Source organism: Hyaena hyaena, unplaced genomic scaffold (assembly GCF_003009895.1).
Source record: "Hyaena hyaena isolate Hyena2069 unplaced genomic scaffold, ASM300989v1 scaffold_459, whole genome shotgun sequence".
Taxonomy (NCBI): domain Eukaryota; kingdom Metazoa; phylum Chordata; class Mammalia; order Carnivora; family Hyaenidae; genus Hyaena; species Hyaena hyaena.
This window is the reverse complement of record NW_024081093.1, coordinates 429,794-452,256: the sequence shown is the minus strand read 5'-3', so window position 1 is coordinate 452,256 and position 22,463 is coordinate 429,794. Positions and strand designations below refer to the sequence as shown.

The following is a 22,463-nucleotide window of genomic DNA, read 5'->3' as shown; positions in this document are numbered from 1 at the left end:
GTCACTGCTACAGTCTCTCCTTTTTTTAATTATTTATTTTTGATAGAGAGACAGAGCATGAGCGGGGGAGGGTCAGAGAGAGAGGAAGGCACAGAATCCCAAGCAGGCTCCAGGCTCTGAGCTCTCGGCACAAAGCCCCACGTGGGGCTCGAACTCACAAACTGTGAGATCATGACCTTAGCTGAAGTCGGATGCTCAACCGACTGAGCCACCCAGGCGCCCCATACAGTCTCTCCTTAATAGACAGGTGACAATATTACCAAGAACATCAGTGCTATTGCATATGCCCTGTTAAGAAATGCGAAGAAAGCAGTGTATTCAGATACAAATTTCAGAAAGCGTGTTGGATAAGGTAGCAAAAATGAATGTGTATTTTTTAATTTATATTTTTAGTTATCTCTGCACCCAACGTGAGGCTCAAACTCACAACCACGAAATCAAGTCACATGCTCCCCTAACCGAGCCAGCCAGGTGCCCCAAAGGTGTATTTAAATGAGGGAAAAAATCATGACAAATTTAAATTTTTTTAAGATTAAAATAATCGCAAACATCACAAAACTTAAAAGCATGTTTTGGATTTATTAACTGAAACACAGGTACATGTGCCATCCTTCTTCCCTTATGTTCTTTTGGCTGCACACTGGCTTTTGTCTCCGGTGTGTTTGTGACCTTTTTCTCTAGAGAGAATGGAAATCTTTCTCTTTACCGCGGCTCATTGAAATTTGTTTTTTAGAGGGGCGCCTGGGTGGCTTAGTCGGTTAAGCGTCCGACTTTCGCTTGGGTCGTGATCTCGCGGTTGGTGGGTTCGAGCCCCGCGTCGGGCTCTGTGCTGACTGCCAGCTCAGAGCCTGGAGCCTGTTTCAGTCTGTGGTTCCCTCTCTCTCTGACCCTCCCCTGCTCACGCTGTCTCTCTCTCTCTCTAGAGGAAAAAAAAAAAAAAAAAGAAATTTGTTTTTTAGAATATATGGAGTGTTTAGAAAACAGAAAATTTCACATTTCGTTTCTGATAACGTTACATAAACATTTAGGGTTATTATCAACATGAGGCACTCTCTCCACTTCTTTCATATAAGCACTTGAGTATTTGGAAGAAATTTCTAACAGACGGGTCCTGTCCCCTTACATTTGACACCCTATGCCTCTTCTCCAACCCGTACTTCTGAGGCCGTTGACCTCAGGGCACCATCAAGTGATATGCATATTGGGTGTTAGGAATAATCTGTTAGTGATAATTTACCCACCCAAGGAAGTGACAGTGAACTATGTAGATATACTCTACACCCAAATTAAGTAAATCCCCACCTCCTCTCTCCTTGGGGTGAATCCCGAAGATGCCCGTCACAGCTCCAGAGCCTCCTGACCTGTGACACAAGGAAGCTCTTGCATAGAGACAAGGGTCTTAGCCTGTTGTGGTTAAATTGTATTACTTCTGCAGACTTCACAAAAACCTGTGACCATGTGACCACACTGCCAGCACCCTCCCTGGGGACACTTCAGGACGCAGGAGATGAGCTAGGAAGCTGCTACCATAACCTAGAAATGAGATGGTGGCAGGGCCGGCAGCGACTGGAGAGAGGAAGCAATCGATTTGAAAAATGTTTCGGAGATAAAATCGGTAGGAGTCGGTGACAGCCCGCATGCAGGTGTGAGGAGTCGCTGATTCGTCTCTAGGCTGACAGCTTTGGGTTGGATAACCAGATGGGTATTATGGTCAGGAACCAGCACGGAGCACCACAGAGGAGGCACGGGCCGGGAAGGGGAAGCGGGACGCAAGTTCCGGGCTGGGTTTGGGAAGCGGGACGCAAGTTCCGGGCTGGGTTTGTTCAGCTCCAGATGCCTTTGGGGACATCCAGGTGCAGGTGTCTATCCAGCAGGTGGCTCACTTAAGAGGGAGAAGCTCCAGGAAGCAGTGGTTAGGACAGTTCATCAGTGGAAGTGGAGGCTCAAGTCCAGAGGAGGCTGAGATCGCCGATGGAGAGCTGAGCGAGAAGGGCGCTGGGCCAAGCAACAAAGCCAGGGGATCCCAAGCGTTTCGCCAGTGGACACAGTAAGCTGAACCCATGAAGGAGACAGTCTTCAGAAACTAGTAGAATTCAGTAGCTTGTGATAGCTTGCAGCTTACCACGTGGTCCTTTTTTCCCTCCTCTTCTTGGTGTTTCAGGTTTAGAAGAGAGAAATGAACTGCTTTAAACATGGGGTCTTTCTTATGAGATGTTGTAGACTTTCAGTTAGCTGCTTGCTTGCATTGAGGGAAAGAATGGGGAAAAACCCATATATAGCTGCCTCTTCCTTCACCAAAGGCTTAAAAAGTGGAATGGGTCTCTAATCCATTTCAAGAGTAAGTTGGGTGTCAATGGGCAATATCTTTCACTGATGTAGGTGCCCAGGGATGATCATTTCCCATCAGGCTGCACACACCTCTGCTCAATGATGAAGGCTCCAGGTGCCTTTTTGCATATGATTCTTCAAGGTATGACAAAACTCATGACATTTGCATTTTCTAAGATATTTTCTTTGCTGTGGGTAAAACTCAACCAGACATGGTTAACACTTTGACCTCGAGTAGGAACCATAAGACTGGAGGGCAGCACCCTCCTCCTCCCTACCAATTCCTGAGAGGGGCAGTGGTGAGTTTATTTTTGTATGCTTTTGAATGAATTCAAGACCCATTTTTGAGGAGTTTTGTTAAAGTTCTTCATAAGGATTCTATCAAAGATAAGAGTCCAGCTGACTTTCTGGAGATGGGTCATTATATAGAAATTAATCAAGTGGTACACTGAGGACCTTGATAATTGGAGCAAAGATTAGGATTCCGTGAGGTGGTCATTGGGGCTAGGTGGGGACTGGGGATGTGAAAATGACCACAGTGACTTTTACTATTTCAAAGCTTGATGAACTTTGAAACCTGACTGAAGGCCAGTCTACACTGGCTGATTGATTGTCCTTCTCAGTTTATGGATGGAATGACATTAGCTTCGTGGGTGGACACAAGCTGTCTCTGGCTGATCCACGCTGCTGGTGGAAACCCTGTTTTGTGTCTGATACTTTAGGCTAACAAAGTGAATATTATATAACACACGTTAGACTTCCAAAGCGTTGCCTGCACTCTTGTGGTTCTAGTGTTTTCCTTTCCTGCAGACTTGGCTTTTCTGGATTGTCTTCCAGAGGCATTTCTCTAAAATGCCCATCTGGGCACAATGCCTTCCATGACTTGGCCTCCTATTTTCCTCAGGCCTCATTTCACGGTTCTCCCCTCCTTGTACATGACTCTCTAGCCTTAAAATGAAGGTACGTAAGATTCCATGGGTGGGACAGTACTGTTGATCCCTCCTGGCCTCTGCACATAGTGTTCCCTCTGCCTTCACCCATCTGGAACGTGAGAACACACCTCAGTTACCTTCTCGGGGAAGTTGTCTTTGATCGGGCTCTCTGCCGTTAGTCACGCCTTGTCTTCTACCGCCTGGCCGGGTGGACATCTTGAACACACTGCTTCCCATAGTGTGTTGGTATCATCTGTCTACATACATTTCTCACAGCCCAGGCTAGGAGCTGTTTATATCCCCGGTACCAAGCGTAGGCCCCAACACAAACTACTTTCTTAATAAGAATTTGTTAAAAGAATGAATGAAAACATTAGAGATCTTGGGGAAAGAAAGGTTTTTGGTCGCTGTTAAATCTCGTGGATTTGACTGGGAGAGGAGCAGCTCCCTGTGTTAAATTTGTGCAGCTAAATAGGCAGGATAAGAAGCAACATTTATGACCAGTCTGAAAACTATCATTAAAGCACAAATTATTACAGAAAACTAAAGGTGCTGATATAGCGTTTTGGAATATTTATCTGTTTCTTTTCTGTAACATTAGTTGGATAAAAGATTAGGATTTTACTATAAGATAATCAATGAAAAATCATTCAACTTATTGAAAAGAAAAGACAGAAGATTGGGACAAACGGGATAGGCAGATGGAAACTTAATATTATGATGAGCTCATACCACTGATTAAAAAATCAACATCCAGGGGTGTCTGGGTAGCTCCAGTGGGTTGAGCATCCGGCTTTGGCTCAGGCCATGATCTTACAGTTCGTGAAATCGAGCCCCACGTCGGGTTCTGTGCTGACAGCTCAGAGCCTGGAGCCTGTCTTCAGATTCTGTGTCTCCCTCTCTCTCTGACCTTCCCCTGCTCACTCTGTCTCTGTCTCTCTCTCTCAAATAAAACATTTAAATAAATAAATAAATAAAAAAGTCAACATCCAGATAGACAATTGGGAGGAAGACGTAAACACGTATAGACACTTGGTGAAAACTTTGGCATCCGCTATATTTAAGATTCATTTAAAATACTTATATCATTTGACCTAGTAACTCCTCACTTGGGACTTCTGCTCAGGTCATGATCTCAGGGTTTGTGAGTTCGAGCCCCGCGTCGGGCTCTGTGCTGACAGCTCAGAGCCTGGAACCTGCTTCAGATTCTGTGTCTCCCTCTCTCTCTCTGCCCCTCCCCTACTTGTACTCTGTCTCTGTCTCTCTCTCTGAAAAATAAACAGACATTGAATATAATATGCAATAAATAAAATTATTGTCAGTATTTGGGCATGCCAAAAGTACTTTTGGTAAGTAGCAGTAGCCAATAACAAAACTGTCTCTAACCCTTCATGGTATATGTGCATAAGGAGAGGGTCCAGGAGGAAAACTGGAAGAGAAAAGGTATCCTGGGTGTTTTTGTCTCTGGAATTATGTTTAATTATGAGAGAAGGTACTTTCTCTCGTGCTGTTGTACAATGAAGGAGGTGAGATGGAGCTGTAGAAACAACACTTGACTGGGGTCAGTATCCCAGCTCATTCCTTTGCCCCTGTGATTATCTTGAGCAAGTTCCTCAGTCTCCCCTCTAAAAAGGAAATATAATGACGGGCTATAAGGGCCTCTGTGAGCAGCAGCTGAGACGGCCACACTGGCCCAGAAGCATTCCATCGCTGTTGGCTCAGTGTCGGCTGAGCAACGCTGCCTGGGCAGGGGCTTTTTCTCCCAGTGTGACAGAGGAGACTGCAGCCCTGGTCACCCTGGACGCCGGACTCCACCGTGGCTTTCGGAGCTAGATCTGACACGGTCACGACTATGTGCAGGTGAATAGGGGCCTCAGCAAACGAATGAGGCTACCCTGAGGTCCCCTCTGTGGATTTGTGTTTGCCGCTTTCATTGGCCAGAACGCAGGGCGAGGAGGAGGTGGGCAAACTGCCGCAGGAGAATGAAAGTGGCTTAGGGCTGTGGGGGAGCTGGGAAGAGGGGTTTCACATCTTGTCTGAGATCAGCAGATGGAACTGCTTGGCATCACATTCATTTTAATGTGAATCATGAAGATCATTTTAATGTGCTCCTTTTCTTTTGAGAGAGAGAGAGAGGATGCAAGTGAGCGAGGGCCAGAGAGAGGGAGGAGCGAGAGAAGTGGGGTTCAGCAAGCAGGGCACGAGCTCACCTGATAAGGGACTCAGATTCATCAAAGTCAGATGCTTAACTGACCAAGCCACTCAGGCATCCCTCATTTTATTTATTTTAGAGAAAGAGAGAGACCGCCAAGTGGGGAGAGGGGCAGAGGGAGGGAGAGAGAATCTTAAGCAGGCTCCATGTCGGGGCAGAGCCTTGATGCCCGGCTTGATCCCCATGACCCTGGGATCGTGTCCTGAGGTGAAATCAAGAGTCAGACACTCAACCAACTGAGCCACCAAGGCATCCCTTTAATGTGCTCTTTTAACAGTGTCACAGAGGGATGCCTGGGTGGCTCAGTCAGTTGAGCATCTGACTTCAGCTCAGGTCATGATCTCATGGTTTGTGAGTTTGAACCCCACATCAGGCTCGCTGCTGTCAGCATGGAGCCTGCTTCATATCCTCTGTCCCCCCCCCCCTTCCCCTTCCCTGCTCTCACTCTCTCTCTCTCAGAAATAAACATTACAATTTTTTTAATCTTTAAAAATGTCACAGAACTATTGATTCATAGAATATTAGAAATACAGAGGACTTCCAGTTCAAGATGGATGGCTGACCACATACTCATAGCTTGTGCCTTTCAAAATGTTATTAAATGATTAAAAGAATTTTTTTAATGAAGCCAACAAGAGGGGCACTATCCATGCATGAGAGATTTCAAAAAATTTCTGGGAAACAAAAATAGATGGAGGTGAGTAACAAGGTAGTACCAGGAAGTCTAGGTCCCCAGTGAGTGTGAAAGGGGGTTCTTGAAACAGGTAAACAGGGAGTAGGTTGCTCTTAAAGAACCTTAGAGAACCAGGGTCCTCAAAATGCAGATGTGACAAAAGACAGACCAAAACAGCTGAAAATGGGAAGGCTGCTGGAACTACATATTTCCCATCAGGTGCTCCCCTCTTTTACCCCTCTTTAAATGGACTTTCCATCAGGGAAGCATCTTTTTGCTTCAGAAAATTAGAATAAAAAAAAAGTGTGCAGCCTGAGAGCAAAAACCTTACATGTTATGTCTGACTCCCTCTCAAATCACCCTAAAACAAAGCTCCCCACTCAACAAACCTTGCTCCTGTACACGGAGCAGGACTGGCATAAAAAAGATGGTTCTGCAAATGCTGGTGCATTCATTTGCATTACATTAAATAAGAACAGAGGACCAAAGGTGGCCAGATGTTTCAAGATTCCCAAAAAACCTACAAAGGGAAAGAGAAAGACCAAAATGAAATAAACAGAAAAATAACCTAAAGGCAACTGATAATTCAGGACAGAAATAAGAGATCTTAAGCAAAACAAAGCAGACCCTCTCAAAAAGTTGTATCTTTTAGAGACATTTGCAAAGATGTTGCTTTCACACTACAAGAATGGGATACTTTGAAAAAGGAGCCATTAAAGAACAAAAAAAAGAGTTCCCAAAATAAAAAATTTAAAAAAAATAGTCTCCTAGAAATAGAACCAGAAGACAGAGATTGAAACAGAGAAAAGATGAGAGATGCAGATACAATCTAGGATGTCTTAACTTTTAAGGGAAAAAGATGGAGAAAAGAAAATATTAAAAATGTACACAATTTTCGTCCAAAACCAAAAAGAGTGTTTGAATTGCCCAGAATAATAAATGTCAAAAACACACAAACCCAAACACATCCTTCGAAAAAATTTAAAACATAGAGAATAAAGCACTTATAAGCTTCTAGAGAGAAAAAGCCGGTCACCGTTGAAAGAAGAATGAGCTTGGTGTGAGTCACACCGGGGGCACATCTTCCCTTCTAAGGGAAGACGATTTTCAGCATAGACTTCTACACTCATCCAAATTATCAACTAAATGTGCCATTTTCAGACATTCAAAAATTCAACAAATTTCCCTTCCACGTATCAGTTGTTGAGAAGTTACTGGAGATTGCCCCAGTGAAATGAAGTAGTTATGAGATCCTAGAAGTAGAAGCTAAAACCAGAAAATAATGAAGAGAAGTCCCAGAATATCAAGGCTAGCAGAGAGTCACTCCCTGGAAGCAAGAAGACTTGAGAGTTCCAACAGGAAATTTACTACGGGGGAGGAAAGAGGGTTTGGAGAAACTTGCCACCATCTTTGGAAATTCAGAACAGCTAAAGAGGAGTTAACCTAAAGGCAGGAAAAAAGAAGGGCAATTAGAAACCTCAGGGGAGGGAAAAGAACACAAAAAGCTGAACAACAGGGAACATGCCGTCATGATATGTACTACTTAGCTTTGCAGAGAGTAATATTTATATAATCATGTGAGCACTGTTGGTTGATTTTGAATTTAGACTCAATATACAGGTGAAGGGAAGGTGTATGGGTACAGGATAGACTTTTAACCTGGTCAGTATAAAAGAATAGCTGCTAATCTGGGGGCGGGAGTAGGAAAGAGAGCTCAGGGAAGAGTGCAAATAGCCTCATCTTAAAAGTATGGACACAAAAGATAATTTTAATTGATGGAACTAAGAAATAAAGGTATATTACTTCAAGCTACAAAGGTAACCAGTAGAGAAATGCTGATATAACCATGTTGGCAAGAAAGAGAGATATCCAGAATAGTACACCTGGGCTAAATTCTCATGTATTAAAGAAATCAGTAGTGTTTTAAATGGATCAAATAAGAAATAGCAGAGAAGTATACAGGTAGAAACTAAAAAATGCAAAAATGGAACAATTAAATGAATTTAAAATGGTTTTCTCTGAAGAATAGAACTAAGAGAATAGTCAGGAGCCTATTGCTTTTCATTATAGCAGTCTGTTGTCTTCCTTTTTTAATTACTTTAAAAAATAGAAACTGAGGGGCGCCTGGGTGGCTTAGTCGGTTAAGCATCCGACTTTCACTTAGGTCATGATCTCGCGGTTCGTGGGTTCGAGCCCCGCGTCGGGCTCTGTGCTGACTGCCAGCTCAGAGCCTGGAGCCTGTTTCAGTCTGTGTCTCCCTTTCTCTCTGGCCCTCCCCTGCTCACACTGTCTCCTCTCTCTAGAAATAAATAAAACATTAAAAAAAAAAAGTTTAAAAAAAAAAATAGAAACTGAGGAGCACCTGGTGGCTCAGTCGGTTGAGCATCTGACTTCAGCTCAGGTCATGATCTCAGGGTTCATGAGTTTGAGCTCCACATCAGGCTCTGTGCTGACAGCTCAGAGCCTGAAGCCTCCTTTGGATTCTCTCTCTCTGCCCCTCTCTCTATGTTTCCCTCTCTCTCTGCCCCTCCCCCTCTTGTGCTCTGTCTCTCAAAAATAAATATTAAAATTTTTTTTAAATAATAAAAATAAAAAATGGAAACCAAAAGGAAGGAAGAGAGGAATGGAGGAGGGAAGAAATGCAGGGAGCCTGCGAGATCATACTGCAATCTACTTGGAGATGGACACAGACTTTTAAGACTTGGCACTTGTATCTTCCAACCCTAATTTAAATAGGTGTGTGTGTATTTAATATTCAATAAGATTCTATTTTTATGTTTTTAACTTTTATTTAAGAAAAATTTCAAATGTACAGAGAAGTTTCAAGAATAAAAGTAGCACGGGGGCGCCTGGGTGCTGGGTGGCTCAGTCGGTTGAGCGTCCAGCTTTGGCTCAGGTCATGACCTCAGGATCTGTGGGTTTGAGCCCCCCATCAGGTTCTGTGCTGACAGTTCAGAACCTGGAGACTCTTTCAGATTCTGTGTCTCCCTCTCTCTCTGACCCTCCCTGTTCATGCTCTCTCTCTCTCTCTCAGAAATAAATAAAAAATGTAAAATAAAAAATTTTTTAAAAAAGAATAAAAGTAGCACATAGAGCACTCGAGTACTCCACATGCAGATTCACGCATGTCAACGTTTCACCCTGTGTGCCTCATCCGTTTTCCCCTGGCTGCCCCCTTGGGTTTTCTAAACCACTGGAGGGTTGCTTGCATCATGACCCTTTACCCCGAAATACTTCAGTGTGTGTTTTATAAGAATCAGCTGGAATATGCTCTTGTGTAACCACAGGAAATTTAACACTGATACCAAACTTTAATCTACCAGTAAGATTTAACATGCAAGTAATACTTTTCCCTACTACAGCTTCCGCTCTTCAGATTCTGGTTCTTGCTCTCTGTTTTAAAGTCTCTTGTTCTATAATTATTTGAATGATCCCTGGAGTTTACAGTGCAGACATACACAAACACACACACACACACACACACACACCCCTTCAAAGTAAAAACTTTACCAAACCCTGTTTTGGGGAGAACCTCTTGTCCTTTGCCTTTCCAAAACTCACCGGCACTATCGTTCGAATCTTGGAGCCTCCTTTTGAAAACTGAATTGTATAGCAGCGTTTCTGAGGGTTTGACAGCTTTTGTTTTTTTCTTTTTCCACTCTGGTTTCTAGTTTGAAAAAGTACCAGAAGGTTTCATCCCTCCATCTACACCGAAGTTCGCATATGGAAAAGTAGCCCTGCAAAAGGTAAGCAAGAAAATAACAGCACTTTCGAGAGTGAGGAAGTGGAATTTAGCAGTTGTGAGTGAAAGTGTCAGGCGGAGGAATTGGTTCTGTCTTTCAGTGAATTGGTTTTGTGAGACTGAAGGTGACGCTTCGGGGAAAATGGGGACACGTGTGTGGACGGGGTGGGCACCTGGGCCGTGAGCAGAAGTGGGTGGGGATCCTTACATCATTCAGGTCATTTAGGTTCAGTTATCAGTCATCCAGAGCCGCTTCCGGAGGCTTTGTGGGAATAACATGCCACCTTGTTATGCCTGGTGAGGTTCCTTTCCGCAATTTACCTTTTTTTAGGGGGTTCTCAAAAGGCATAGGCATTATCAGAGACCTTTGCACTATTTAGTGTGCTCCCCTCCATCTCAAAATCATGTACTGATTTTTGTGCTCTGTGGTTTATATGGTAAATGGGACATCAAGGGGGAAAGGCTAGACACTCATCATAGATGGGAGCTAAAGACCTTTTATTCTAGGAAAGAGAAAAAGAAGGGAGATTTCATTTCATTGTCAGGAGTGACGTAAGCCAAAATCAATTTGTTTTGACCGTCTGTGTCTTCAGGATTTCCCCTTTTATAATCCCTCACTCCTACATCTCTTAACTTACAAGAGAGAAGAGAAAGAAACCACAAGCAGTTACACATTTCTTCAGAATCTTGATTTTCTAAAATAGCAGAAGTCTTTATCTTTAACCAAAATGCCAAACACCATTGTATAATTTTTCCATTCACGAAGCCCTTTGATGTTACGGTTGGGTAAGTTGCTGTGACATTTTCCACCTAGCGTCTGGTGCGTGTGTTACATTCAGTGAAGAGTGTGGTCTCTCTGCATGATAGGAATCTTCCTTTAGTTTTAATCAGACTTGAATCACACTCGTAAAGGGAGCATCTTCTACGTTTTTATTGCCACTGGCTACTTAAGGAGGACGTGGCTTTGCTACGAGAAATTTATTTTTATGCAACAGAAAACAGCTACAGATGTTTACAACAGCAACAGGACCAAGACGGAACAAAACAAAACTAGCTTCGTACCAAAAATACATTCTGTTACCGCAAAGGAAAATTGTGTCAGTAGAAATAACTTTTCCTGGTTAACTAAATGTGTGCAATGTAAGATAGCATGTTAGCGTGTAACTGAATTCAGTCGATGTAAGACATGGTTATATAGGATAAGACCTTTTACCGTGAGTTGAATTTCTTTAGTTGTCCCGATAGAAAAACTTCCATGTGAGCTGCTGAATTGATGGAATTGTATTTAAGGTTTTCCTTCCTCCTGACGTTGCGTATCAGCAAAGCAGTCCTGCCGAAGCGTTTATACATTCCTCACCAGCATCAGTCGCGGGAAGTCCTAGGTTCAGAGCCAAACCTAACTGCAGACCTTGGCTCTGCCGTTGCTCTGGTGAGCTTCTGGGAGAACCTGTTTCCACATCCCTAACCCAGGGACAGTGATGACTGCCCCGCCGCCCCCGCCCCCGGCGGTTGTAAGGATTCACTGGGGTGCACGTGCAAGGTGCTCTCACCTGGGGTTTGGCAGGCACTCAGTGATCGGTAGCTGCTGTCATTCTTGTTGCTGCATCGGAATAAGCCTCCTGGGCTGTGAGAATATGCCATCATCTGGACTAAACGTAATAAGTATTTTATTGAGTATCTACTATGTGCTGAGTATTGGGTGAGCACCACACAGACCCTGCCCTTAAGGAGCTGACAGAATGGTCAGGACGGCAAAGGTGAGCAGCCAGTGCATAATGCAGGTGTGGAAAATACGCTGCAGTCAAGTTCAGAGGAAGGTGCAGTCCTGGGTACTCCCCTCCGGGGTGCTGGGGAAGGCTCTGGAGGGGAGGCAGCCTCTGCGCCCTGGTTTTCATTCACTTGAAGGGCCTTTTATAAAGAGGCTGTATTTACGAATAGGCGTGCTTGACGTGCTTTACGATTACCATCAGTTACTTTTCATCGAGGGTTAGGGGACAGATAGGGGTGACGGAAGGTGACTGGGGGTCAGCTCTGAGCGGAATCTGAACAATTTCGGTTCATGGAGGGATTTGGTTAAATCCTTGATAATTTACAAATGGCTTTATCCTCCACTGCGATTACCTGGTGACAACGAGTGAATGTTCCTCTTGTGTCTTTTCAGTTAAAGACGGTGGAGGATGCTCTGAATGTCCTGTGTCCCTCTGGGCCCATAAAAAGCCTTCATCCCTTGACATTTATCCAGGTGAAACAGGTAGGCCTTCAAAGGTAATGCTTCCCCCTTTTTCTGCTTTTCTGCCCTGCCCTGCAGGGCCTATTCTGGGCACAGGGGCCAAGCGGTAGGCAGATAAGTCAGGTCCCGGTAAATTCGCCACAGATTTCCAGGCTCTTGTAGCTTTAAGGACCTCACGGTGGGCTGACTCTTCCTAGACTCCCCCCACCTTTTTTCTCACCCCTAGAATAGGCTGTAGCTCAACCTGATTCAACATAACTCTCAGTGTATTTCTGATCTAATTAATCTTTATTACTAAAGCAAAACCACTCTTTTTTTTTTTTTTAATGTTTTATTTATTTCTAGGAGAGAGAGAGAGAGAGACAGCGTGAGCAGGGGAGGGTCAGAGAGAGAGGGAGTCACAGACCGAAACAGACTCCAGGCTCCGAGCTGGCAGTCAGCACAGAGCCCGACGCGGGGCTCGAACCCACGAACCGCGAGATCATGACCTGAGCGAAAGTCGGACGCTTGACCGACTAAGCCACCCAGGCGCCCCAACAAAACCACTATCTTAATGCTCAAAAAGACAGCTTAATTATTTGTCCTCAGTTGGCTCAAAGGTGTAGGGCCTGTGTTCTTGAGAGATTCGGTTCTTAGAGATTCTTCTTCCCGCTTTTGAAGGGAACGGGACACATGCGTCTGTCGGTGTGTGTGTGCATGCACGCATTCACGTGGTTAACCCAGGCGCTGCGCTGCCTCATGTCAATTTTATTTACTCTATTATTTATTTATTTAAAGTGGGCTCCACGCCCGACATGGGGCTGGAACTCACAACCCTGAGATCAAGAGTTGCACACTTGGGGCGCCTGGGTGGCTCAGTCGGTTAAGCGTCCGACTTCGGCTCAGGTCATGATCTCACAGTTTGTGGGTTCGAGCTCCGCATTGGGCTCTGTGCTGACAGCTCAGAGCCCGGAGCCCGTTTCAGATCCTGTGTCTCCCTCTCTTTCTGCTCCTCCCCCATACTTGCTCGGAGCCTGGAGCCTCCTTCAGATTCTGTGTCTCCTTCTCTCCCCGCTCATGCTCTGTCTCACTCTCTCTCAAAAAAAAATAAACGTAAAAAAAATTTTTTTTTTTAAAAAGACTTGCACACTTTGCCTGCTGAGCCAGGTGCCTGCCCTTCATATTTATTTTAAATTTTTTTCTCAGCTTTTGGGGCGCCTGGGTGGCTTAGTCGGTTAAGCGTCCGACTTTCGCTTAGGTCATGATCTCGCGGTTCGTGGGTTCGAGCCCCGCATCGGGCTCTGTGCTGACTGCCAGCTCAGAGCCTGGAGCCTGTTTCGGTCTGTGACTCCCTCTCTCTCTGACCCTCCCCTGCTCACGCTGTCTCTCTCTCTCTCTCTCTCCTAGAAATAAATAAAACATTAAAAAAAAAATTTTTTTTTAATTTTTTTCTCAGCTTTTTATTTTGGAAATCTTCAAATCTAAAAATGTTACAAGAAAAGTGTAATCTACACCCACATAGCTTTCCCCTGGATTCACTAAGTGTTGACAGTTGGCTGTGTGTATATGCAGTCACCTGCCTTTTTTTAACCATTTGAGTTTGCTGTCAATTTCCTGACACTTCACCTCTAAATATTACAGCACATATCTTTTAAGAAAAAGGACATCGTTCTATATGATCACAATATAATGATCACACTTAAGAAATTTAACATTCGTATAAAAATCTTATTTTTTTAATGTGGGCTGTATAGTCAAGTATCCAGTAATGTCCTTAACTTTTTTTCTTTTTTTAAAAAATGTTTATTTTTGAGAGAGAGGAGCGGGGGAGGTGCAGAGAGCGAGGGAAACAGAGGATCAGAAGTGGGCTCCACGCTGACGGTAGTGAGCCCGATGCAGGGTTTGAACGCACAAACCATGAGACCGTGACCCGAGCCCAAGTCAGACGCTTGACCGACTGAGCCCCCCAGCCAGCCAGCCCTTCACTTTCTGCCAACCCAGTTTCCAATCCATGGTCACACATGCATTTAGTTATAAGGTCCCTTCAGCCTTCTTTCCTCTGTCACTACTCCTAAGTCTCTCTTTCTCATGGCATGGACATTTCTGAGTTCGGCCAGGTGTTTCGTAGACTTCCCCTCACTGATTAGGTTCAGTAGGACACTTCTGGCATGAACACGACCCGGGGGGATGTGCCCTTCTCAGAGCACCATGTCACGACGCCCATCAGGTCAGTGTGTCCCTTTGTTGTGATGTTAAGCTTGAACGCCCGGTTAGGATCTCAGCCCCAGTTTGTTTTTGGGTTTTTTTTTTGTTTTGTTTTTTTTATAGCTTATTTATTTTTGAGACAGAGAGAGACAGAGCATGAGCATGGGGAGGGGCAGAGAGAGGGAGACACAGAATCTGAAAGAGGCTCCAGGCTCTGAGCTGCCAGCACAGAACCTGACACAGGGCTCGAACCCACGAACCGCGAGATCGTGACCTGAGCCGAAGTCGGACACTTAACCGACTGAGCCACCCAGACGCCCCTCAGCCCCAGTTTTTTGAAATGGAAGCCTCTCTGGGTCCCTTACTGCCTCTCTGGGGAGATCCCCTCCTGGAAGGAGTCTGAGCCATAAGGTAATAGGACAACAGCGTATCTAGACTTAGTGTACTTTGCTTCTGGTTATGCTTTTCTCACTTGGGATTTTATTCCTGCAACTCCGTGATCAACGCGATGAGTAATTAAGCCCCCGGTTCGTTAACACGGGGTAGAATCCTTGCTCTAGTTCCAGCCAGCACCCGCTGTGTCCAGGTCTTCATCTAAAAGTACAGTCCACCTTCTCCACCGAGCAGGGAACCTCTCAATAAGACACAGTCTGGCCACTAGGGCAGCTGGAACCTAGGAAGTGAATTCCAGGTTGATGTATAGACCATCGCACTCATTGCTCTCGCAGACCCTTCTGCTCTGTGATCTTTGGTCAAGGCAGTGCCCTCGGCCTGGGGGGGCTCCCCAGCTGTTTCAGGGCTGGCGCAAGCCCCCTGGATGTTAATTTCCAGCGAAACCCATGGAGGGTACAGGTACAGAGGGTGGGATGCAGCTCTGGCCCTCTGCGACCACCCCTACCCCCACTCCAGCCGCTGCAGTGGTTTGCAGGGAGCACCTCCACCTCTGCTCCCTCCTGGGGGCCCTTCTCACAGTGCTCCCCAGCCTCTGAGCTAGGACTTACCACTTCAGTTACTTTGCAAAGAAAACAACAAGAAAGAGACGGACATTTGGGGTCTGGGAAGGAAGGCACCCTTGTGCGTGAAGCCTTGGGTGGCGGCCCCAGTGACATTTCTTGAGTTCAGCCCTTTCTTTCAACACAGGAACAAGGGTTAACGTGTTTCTTTTTTCACCTCCTCTAAATCACCTCCACATTTGCCGAGATTCGCTCCCTTGCCTTCTGGGCTCCAGACGTGAGGAACTTTTCCCTGTCCCCTGCCGGATGTCTGTGAGAGTCCCCTCTATGACAGGGTTTGGTCCTGCCTACCCTGGCTAACATCCACAACAGCAAAGTCACGAGCTGAGGCCGCAGGTGCTGTTTGCTGCCGCAGCCGAGAGTCTGGGGCCTTCCTTTCGGACCCGGGATACCAGCCTCTCTGTTTTCTGACTTAGCAACAGGTTACACCCTCCTCTCTCACTGTCTCTGTCCCCGCCACCCCCGCCCCTCCACCTTAAACAGTTTCCGATTGACTCTTGTTTTGTGTGTTAGAGCAGATCTAGCCCAAGAACCTGGGAAATGTTTTACCCAACGTTGTTGACTTTGTTGTTGTTTGTCTTTTTTTATTTTAAGATTTTGTTTCATGTTTATTTTTGAGAGAAAGACAGAGCAAACAGGGGAGGGGCAGAGAGGGAGGGAGACCCAAAATCCAAAGCAGGCTCCAGGCTCCAAGTTGTCAGCACAGAAGCCCAATGTGAGGCTCAAACCCACAAACTGTGAGATCATGACCTGAGCCGAAGTTGAACACTTAACCAACTGAGCCACCCGGGCACCCCTAAAATTTTATTTTAGGTTAATCTCTATACCCAACGTGGCTTGAACTCACAACCTGGAGATCAAGAGTCACATGTTGTACCAAGGGACGTCTGGGTGGCTCAGTCACTTAAGTGTCCAGCTTTGGCCCAAGTCATTATCTTGTGGTCCGTGGGTTCGAGCCCCGTGACAGGCTCTGTGCCAGCTCAGAGCCTGGACCCTGCTTCCGATTCTGTGTCTCCCTCTCTTTCTGTCCCTCTCTCGTTCACACCCTTCTCTCTTTCTCTCTCAAAAATAAACAAACATCGGGGCGCCTGGGTGGCTTAGTCGGTTAAGCGTCCGACTTTCACTTGGGTCATGATCTCGCGGTTCGTGGGTTTGAGCCCCGCGTCGGGCTCTGTGCTGACTGCCAGCTCAGAGCCTGGAGCCTGTTTCAGTCTGTGACTCCGTCTCTCTCTGACCCTCCCCTGCTCGCGCTGTCTCTCTCTCTCTCTCCTAGAAATAAAATAAATGAATAAATAAATAAATAAATAAAACGTTAAAAAATTAAAAAAAAAAACAAAAAAAAAACAAAAATAAACAAACATTAAAACAGTTTATTAAAAAAAAAAAAAAGAGTCACATGCTCTACCAGTTGCGCCAGCCAGGAGCCCCGTTTGTCATTTTTTGTCATGTTGTGTTGTGTTTTTGAGGCGATGTAAATAACCCAGTGATACATATGATAGGCTCGCCCTGAGTGATACTGGGCAAATTTCCTCGTGTGGGAAACGGATGTCTAATAAAATGTTCTTCTGAATTCCCTGCTGCTACTGCTGTGAGAGTGTATGATCTAAAAAGTTAAGCCCATTCCCTTCTTTCCGACTGAATTTTTGCTGGAGGCTAGAGAAATACTTTATTCCTTATGATTTTAGAAACTTCCCTTTCACCCAGATCGAGGGGGCCAGGCTATCTTTTTGAAAAGAGTGATGTATTTTCCTCACATATTTTTCTAACCAGTATTCAGGTTTTGTGCTGTACCGAACAACGCTTCCTGAAGACTGCAGCAACCCCACACCTCTGTCTTCTCCCCTCGGGAGAGTCCATGACCGCGCCTATGTCGCCGTGGATGGGGTAAGAGTGTTCTTTGAGCTGTGTCTGTCTGCCCCACCAGGGGGATGCGTGGTCTGGTAACGTGGCATTCGAGGCCACCGCACACCTCTCTACACTTGGGCTCTGCCCCTCCAACTGAACCTCCTTAGCTGCGCCCCTTCCTTGCTGGTGTGGCCTGAGCCATGCACCCTCTGCCTGTGCCTGGAAGGGTGCGCTGAAGGCAGCCCCCATCTTGGAAACCTTCTGGTCTCCCCAGTCTATGCCATCCTCTCTGACCAACCACAGAATGTCACCCATGTCCTTGAGGACAGGCTCCACTCTACACGCGGGAGCGGTGATTCGTTTAACTCTGTGCCTTCATCCTGCACAAGAAAGTATGTTCGGAAGGATTGTTCATGCTAATTACAGCCGCAATACACAGAGAACTCTGTTTCACAGCACAGGAAAGATACACTGGGGGCCTCCATTCCTCCCACTGAAGCCATCATGTGAACAAGCACATGAGGACATTTTTCTAACCCTGGAGATTTGTTCAGAAAATTTTAAATTAAAATCCTTCCATTCTGTGGCGACCAAAGGCTTTCATTTCAGGGGAAGCAAGTTTCTAGGGCACCATGTGTATGTTGCCCACATGTAGATTGACAACGCTTGTTTCTTGAATTCCGGTTTATTTATTTTTTTAACGTGTATTTATTTTTGAGAGAGAGACAGAATAAGAATAGGGGAGGGGCAGAGAGAGAGGGAGACACAGAATCCAAAGCAGGCTCCAGGCTCCGAGCTGTCAGCACAGAGCCTGACACGGGGCTCGAACTCATGAACCGTGAGATCATGACCTGAGCCGAAGTTGGACGCTCAACTGACTGAGCCCCCAGGCGCCCCTCTTGATTTCCAGTTTAGGGGTGGGTCATCTTAGTGAATTCTAGTCCGCATAACTTCAATTTTTTTTCAAAGCTGCCCCTTTAAAAAAATTAGGAATATATTGTTGCTAAAATGCCTGTTGTTTTTTTCTCATTCTATTATATAATTTTTGTGGTTAATGCATCCTATCAGGTATTTTGAGGTGACTCTACTCCACCTAACTCTGATTTTTATCTCATTTATCTGATTTTTTGTCTCCTCTCTCCGAGTTGTTTAGAAGCGACTTTTTATGACTGACTGCCTTTTGTGCCGTGAGAACACAAAGCAGTTCCCGTGATAGGAATTCTCCCCTGGAATTACTGCCCCCATCCCGTCTTTCTATTAAAAATAGAACATCCCAGAGCAAAGGAAGCGAGCCTCAACCTTCCCTTGCTCTGAGCTGTAGCCGATGAGCTGCCTGTTTAGGAAGCGGTGTTCCGAGGAACTTGACCGCCTGGCTGGTGGCCTGGGCAAAGGGGCCAGTAGAGCACTGTCGCCCGAGTCTGGTCACGCTTCAAGGCAGAAAATGAGTGTGACGGCTTAGCAAGCCGAGCCCTGCCAACCTCCTCACGTCAGCTAATTCCCACGGGACTCTGACCCCACAGGTGCCCCAGGGAGTCCTGGAGCGAAGTGACGTGGTCACTCTGAACATCACAGGGCAAGCGGGAGCCACCCTGGACCTCCTGGTGGAGAACATGGGCCGTGTGAACTATGGCAGCTTCATCAATGAGTCTAAGGTAGGAGCCGCCGCCCTCCCCTCCCCCCTTCCCCCCCCCCCGCCCTGGTCAGGGCTGAGAGGGCTGTGTCCATGCTGTCCGAAGAGGCTTCCACAGAGCCGTTTAGAAATTCTGACACATATGCCCCCCTCCTCCAGCCCTGCTCGCGGAGAAGCAGGTCTAAAAACACACACACTTTGCTGAGCTTGGTGAGCGAACCCGCCGTGATTTGTTTTGCAAGTTCAAAGTCGGAGTGTTTTGAAGACCTCTTTTCCTCTGTAGGATGAGAGAGTGGAGCTTTACAAAGAGAACCTTCCCCTGTGTTCGGGGCTCAGCCATCCTGTAGAAAGGAGGAGGAAGCCTCTCCACTGTGCATCTCCTTTGCTTGCAAAACCCACCTCGCTTTATTTTTTTATTTTATTTTTTTAATGTTCATTTATTTTTTGAGAGAGAGAGATACAGCACAAGTGGGGGAGGGGCAGAGAGAGGGAGACACAGAATCTGAAGCAGGCTCCGGGCTCTGAGCTGTCAGCACAGGGCCCCACGCGGGGCTCGAGCTCACAGACCATGAGATAGTGACCTGAGCTGAAGTCGGACACCCAACCGACTGAGCCCCCCAGGTGCCCCTCACCTTGCTTTCAAAAGGCACTTCATTGCCTACCTGGCCAGCTTAGCGTGTGGTCTGCTCTGTGTTCTGGGTGTGGACGGCCCGGGACGAAGTCTTGAGGTGTAGAAAGCCTTTCCCCTGATGCAGGGGCTCTCGTCCGGCCCAAATGTTTTCCCTCGGAAGACACTGCCCGAGCTGTATTCAGCACACGTCAGTGAGGCCCACACTCTGTGCGGGGCTCCGTGAGCTGCAAAGATGCGGAGATACAGGCTTCCCCACAGATAGCTCATCATCTCCTGGAGGACAGCAGGCCCACAGGGCACGATGTGACACCCCTCGGCGTAGGCTGGGACAGGCGTGCGGGACTATTTCCTCATCCTGGTGACTCCGAGGCAGGGCAATGGTAGGCAGTGACCGTGCAGGGTCACCTTTGCCTCCGGCAGAAAGGTCCCGGTTAAAATCCTTGTGCTCAGGTTGTAGTTCGTGGTCTTCCTGCATGGCCGTCACAGGCCACCATGACCCCCGGCGTGACAGGCATTCTTGGGTGGCCTCTGACCATGGTGCCCGGCCAAGCGCCTGCGCGTGGCCGCCTGCTTAATGTTCATGGGATTTGTGAGTGGGCCACGGGGGCCTGATATCGAGAGATGTCCTGGGACAAATTCGGGATCTCTCTGGGCATGGAGTGATCTCCCCCCCACCAATAAAAGGCGGGGAGGAGGAAGCTGGGTGAGCGGGGGCAGAGGCTTCCATGGGGTGGCTGGCACCAGGGGCCCCCCGGCCTGCTGACACACCAGCAGACAGCGCAACTCCAGAATTCAGGGCTGAGGCCCGCCCTTATCATCACTTCCTTTGTAGCCGCTCACAGATATCAAAGTGTTCCCACGTATGTCTCCTTGCTGAGTCCCATGGCAGGTGAACGGACTCGGGTGTGATCATCCTGGATCATCACAACTTGCTCCTGGTTATAGGAAGGGGCACGGTCCGCCCCCGCTTCTCCCACCCCCCCGAATTCCTGACTCCATTCATTCCCCGTTCCATAGACCCCATCATCCCTTCCATTCAGCAATGACTTTGAACCAAGCACCGAACATTGCGGGCATGGGGTTGAAGCTCTGGCCTCAAGCAAGGTGCCACTTTGGCGTACCCATCGCTTGGGTCTCATTTACTGCTGGAGTTTCATAACCCAGTCTGCTGGCCCTACGAACTCAGGGCAGGGACACAGGGCCACCTGGTGCCCTTTCCTTCCTAGCTCAGCTCGTTACTCTGTTTCTCCTTTGCAGGGTCTTATTTCTAACCTGACCCTCGGCTCCCGCATCCTCACGGACTGGACGATCTTCCCGCTCAACACTGAGGATGCAGTGCGCAGACACCTGGGAGGCTGGCCTGGCCGTAACAGCGGCCGCCATGGTCACGCCTTCGCCCCCAGCTCCTGTAACTACACACTCCCGGCCTTCTACACGGGGAACTTCTCCATTCCCAGCGGGATCCCGGACTTGCCCCAGGACACCTTCATCCAGTTTCCTGGATGGACCAAGGTACGTGTCTTCACGGAAAGTATTTCCATTCACGGTCCGCTTGACTCAAAGCTCTGCTTTTCGGCTTCTGATAAAGAATCAAAAAGAGCTGATGGGGAGACGCTGTGTGACCTTCCGGAGTAGAGAGCTTTCCGTGTTAGTTTGCCCAGTCCTCGGTAGTGGGCCCCCGGCAGATCTTCAGGGACTCGATGGCCAGCCTGAATGTGTACCATGTGCCCCATTTTCATGGACTGACAACTTCCTTTAGCAAATGATGGCTTTCTTGCTTCCCCTAAGAAAAACTGTGGCCCCTTTGGATTCTGATTATGAGGGACACTTTCAGTTTCTCTTGAAGAAAATTCGGTCCAGGCAAAGGGGTGAACCCCCGGGAGAACTTGTTTTTCTTTTGTCCATGCCTACCTCTATGCCGCCACAACACCCCACCTCCACACAGCCCTGCACCCTGGGGCGCCCACCCTCGTCTCTGTGACCTTCACCTCTTCCTTCACCATTTTACTGACTGCTCACCCCCCACCTTTATTCTTTAAAGACATCCACATGTCTTCCTTCACCATATTCCTCTTCACTGCAGCCCTGTTTTCCTCCTGGATGGCCTTACCATGACTCAGTTGTGCATTCAACAAGTATTTTTCAGTGCCGGGCACTAAGGATGCAGCAGTGAACAAAACCAACTATGGGACTTGCCCTCATGGAGCTTACACTCTAGTTAGGGAGACAGACTTGTGTCATATAATCACCCAAATTAAATGGCAAGACCTCAGCTCAATGGGTGCTAAAAAGAAATATGGGTGTTGGGGGGCGCCTGGGTGGCTTAGTCGGTTAAGCGTCCGACTTTCGCTTAGGTCACGATCTCGCGGTTTGTGGGTTCGAGCCCTGCGTCGGGCTCTGTGCTGACTGCCAGCTCAGAGCCTGGAGCCTGTTCTAGTCTGTGACTCCCTCTCTCTCTGACCCTCCCCTGCTCACGCTGTCTCTCTCTCTCTCTCCTAGNGTGACTCCCTCTCTCTCTGACCCTCCCCTGCTCACGCTGTCTCTCTCTCTCTCTCCTAGAAATAAATAAAACATTTAAAAAAAAAAAAAAGAAATATGGGTGTTGGTAGTAACTGCAGTGTTTGACCTTGTCAGGGAGGTCAGGGAAGCCTTCCTTCTGCTTGACAGAGATATGGCAGATAAATAGGAGTTAACATGGCAAAAGGGGGAGGGAAACATGTTCCAGGCAGAGGATATAGCATGTGCAAAGGCCATGTGGTTAGAGGGGGCAGGGGGAAGGGATGTAAGGAACTAGGAAAGGACCCAATACTTGGTTTGAGTGTGGAGTGTGGTTCAGAGAAGAGACTAGAAAGTGGGTAGAGATGAGATTGGAATGGGCCAATTAAACCACATTAAAGTTTCATCTTTATGTTGAGAGCCTTTGAAGCAGGAGAGTGCCATGACTTGGTTGTGATATGACAGGGCTCTCTGGCCCCAGTGTGCAGAGAGGGCTGGGCTGAGTGAGGGTGCCTGTGGATTCTGGTGAGCTGTCTAGGTGGCTGGA

At 47.1% G+C, this 22,463-nt stretch overlaps 1 protein-coding gene across 1 annotated transcript in view; it reads left to right on the top strand.

Moving 5' to 3' along the window:
• GLB1 (galactosidase beta 1) overlaps positions 1 to 22,463 on the top strand; it is an 87,877-nt gene that overhangs the window by 49,439 nt on the left and 15,975 nt on the right. Inside the window, exons 11-15 of the mRNA XM_039253727.1 lie at positions 9,817 to 9,891; positions 12,049 to 12,138; positions 17,085 to 17,198; positions 18,680 to 18,811; positions 20,678 to 20,932. Coding sequence (XP_039109658.1) covers positions 9,817 to 9,891; positions 12,049 to 12,138; positions 17,085 to 17,198; positions 18,680 to 18,811; positions 20,678 to 20,932 — 666 coding nt within the window. The remainder of the gene's footprint in view (positions 1 to 9,816; positions 9,892 to 12,048; positions 12,139 to 17,084; positions 17,199 to 18,679; positions 18,812 to 20,677; positions 20,933 to 22,463) is intronic.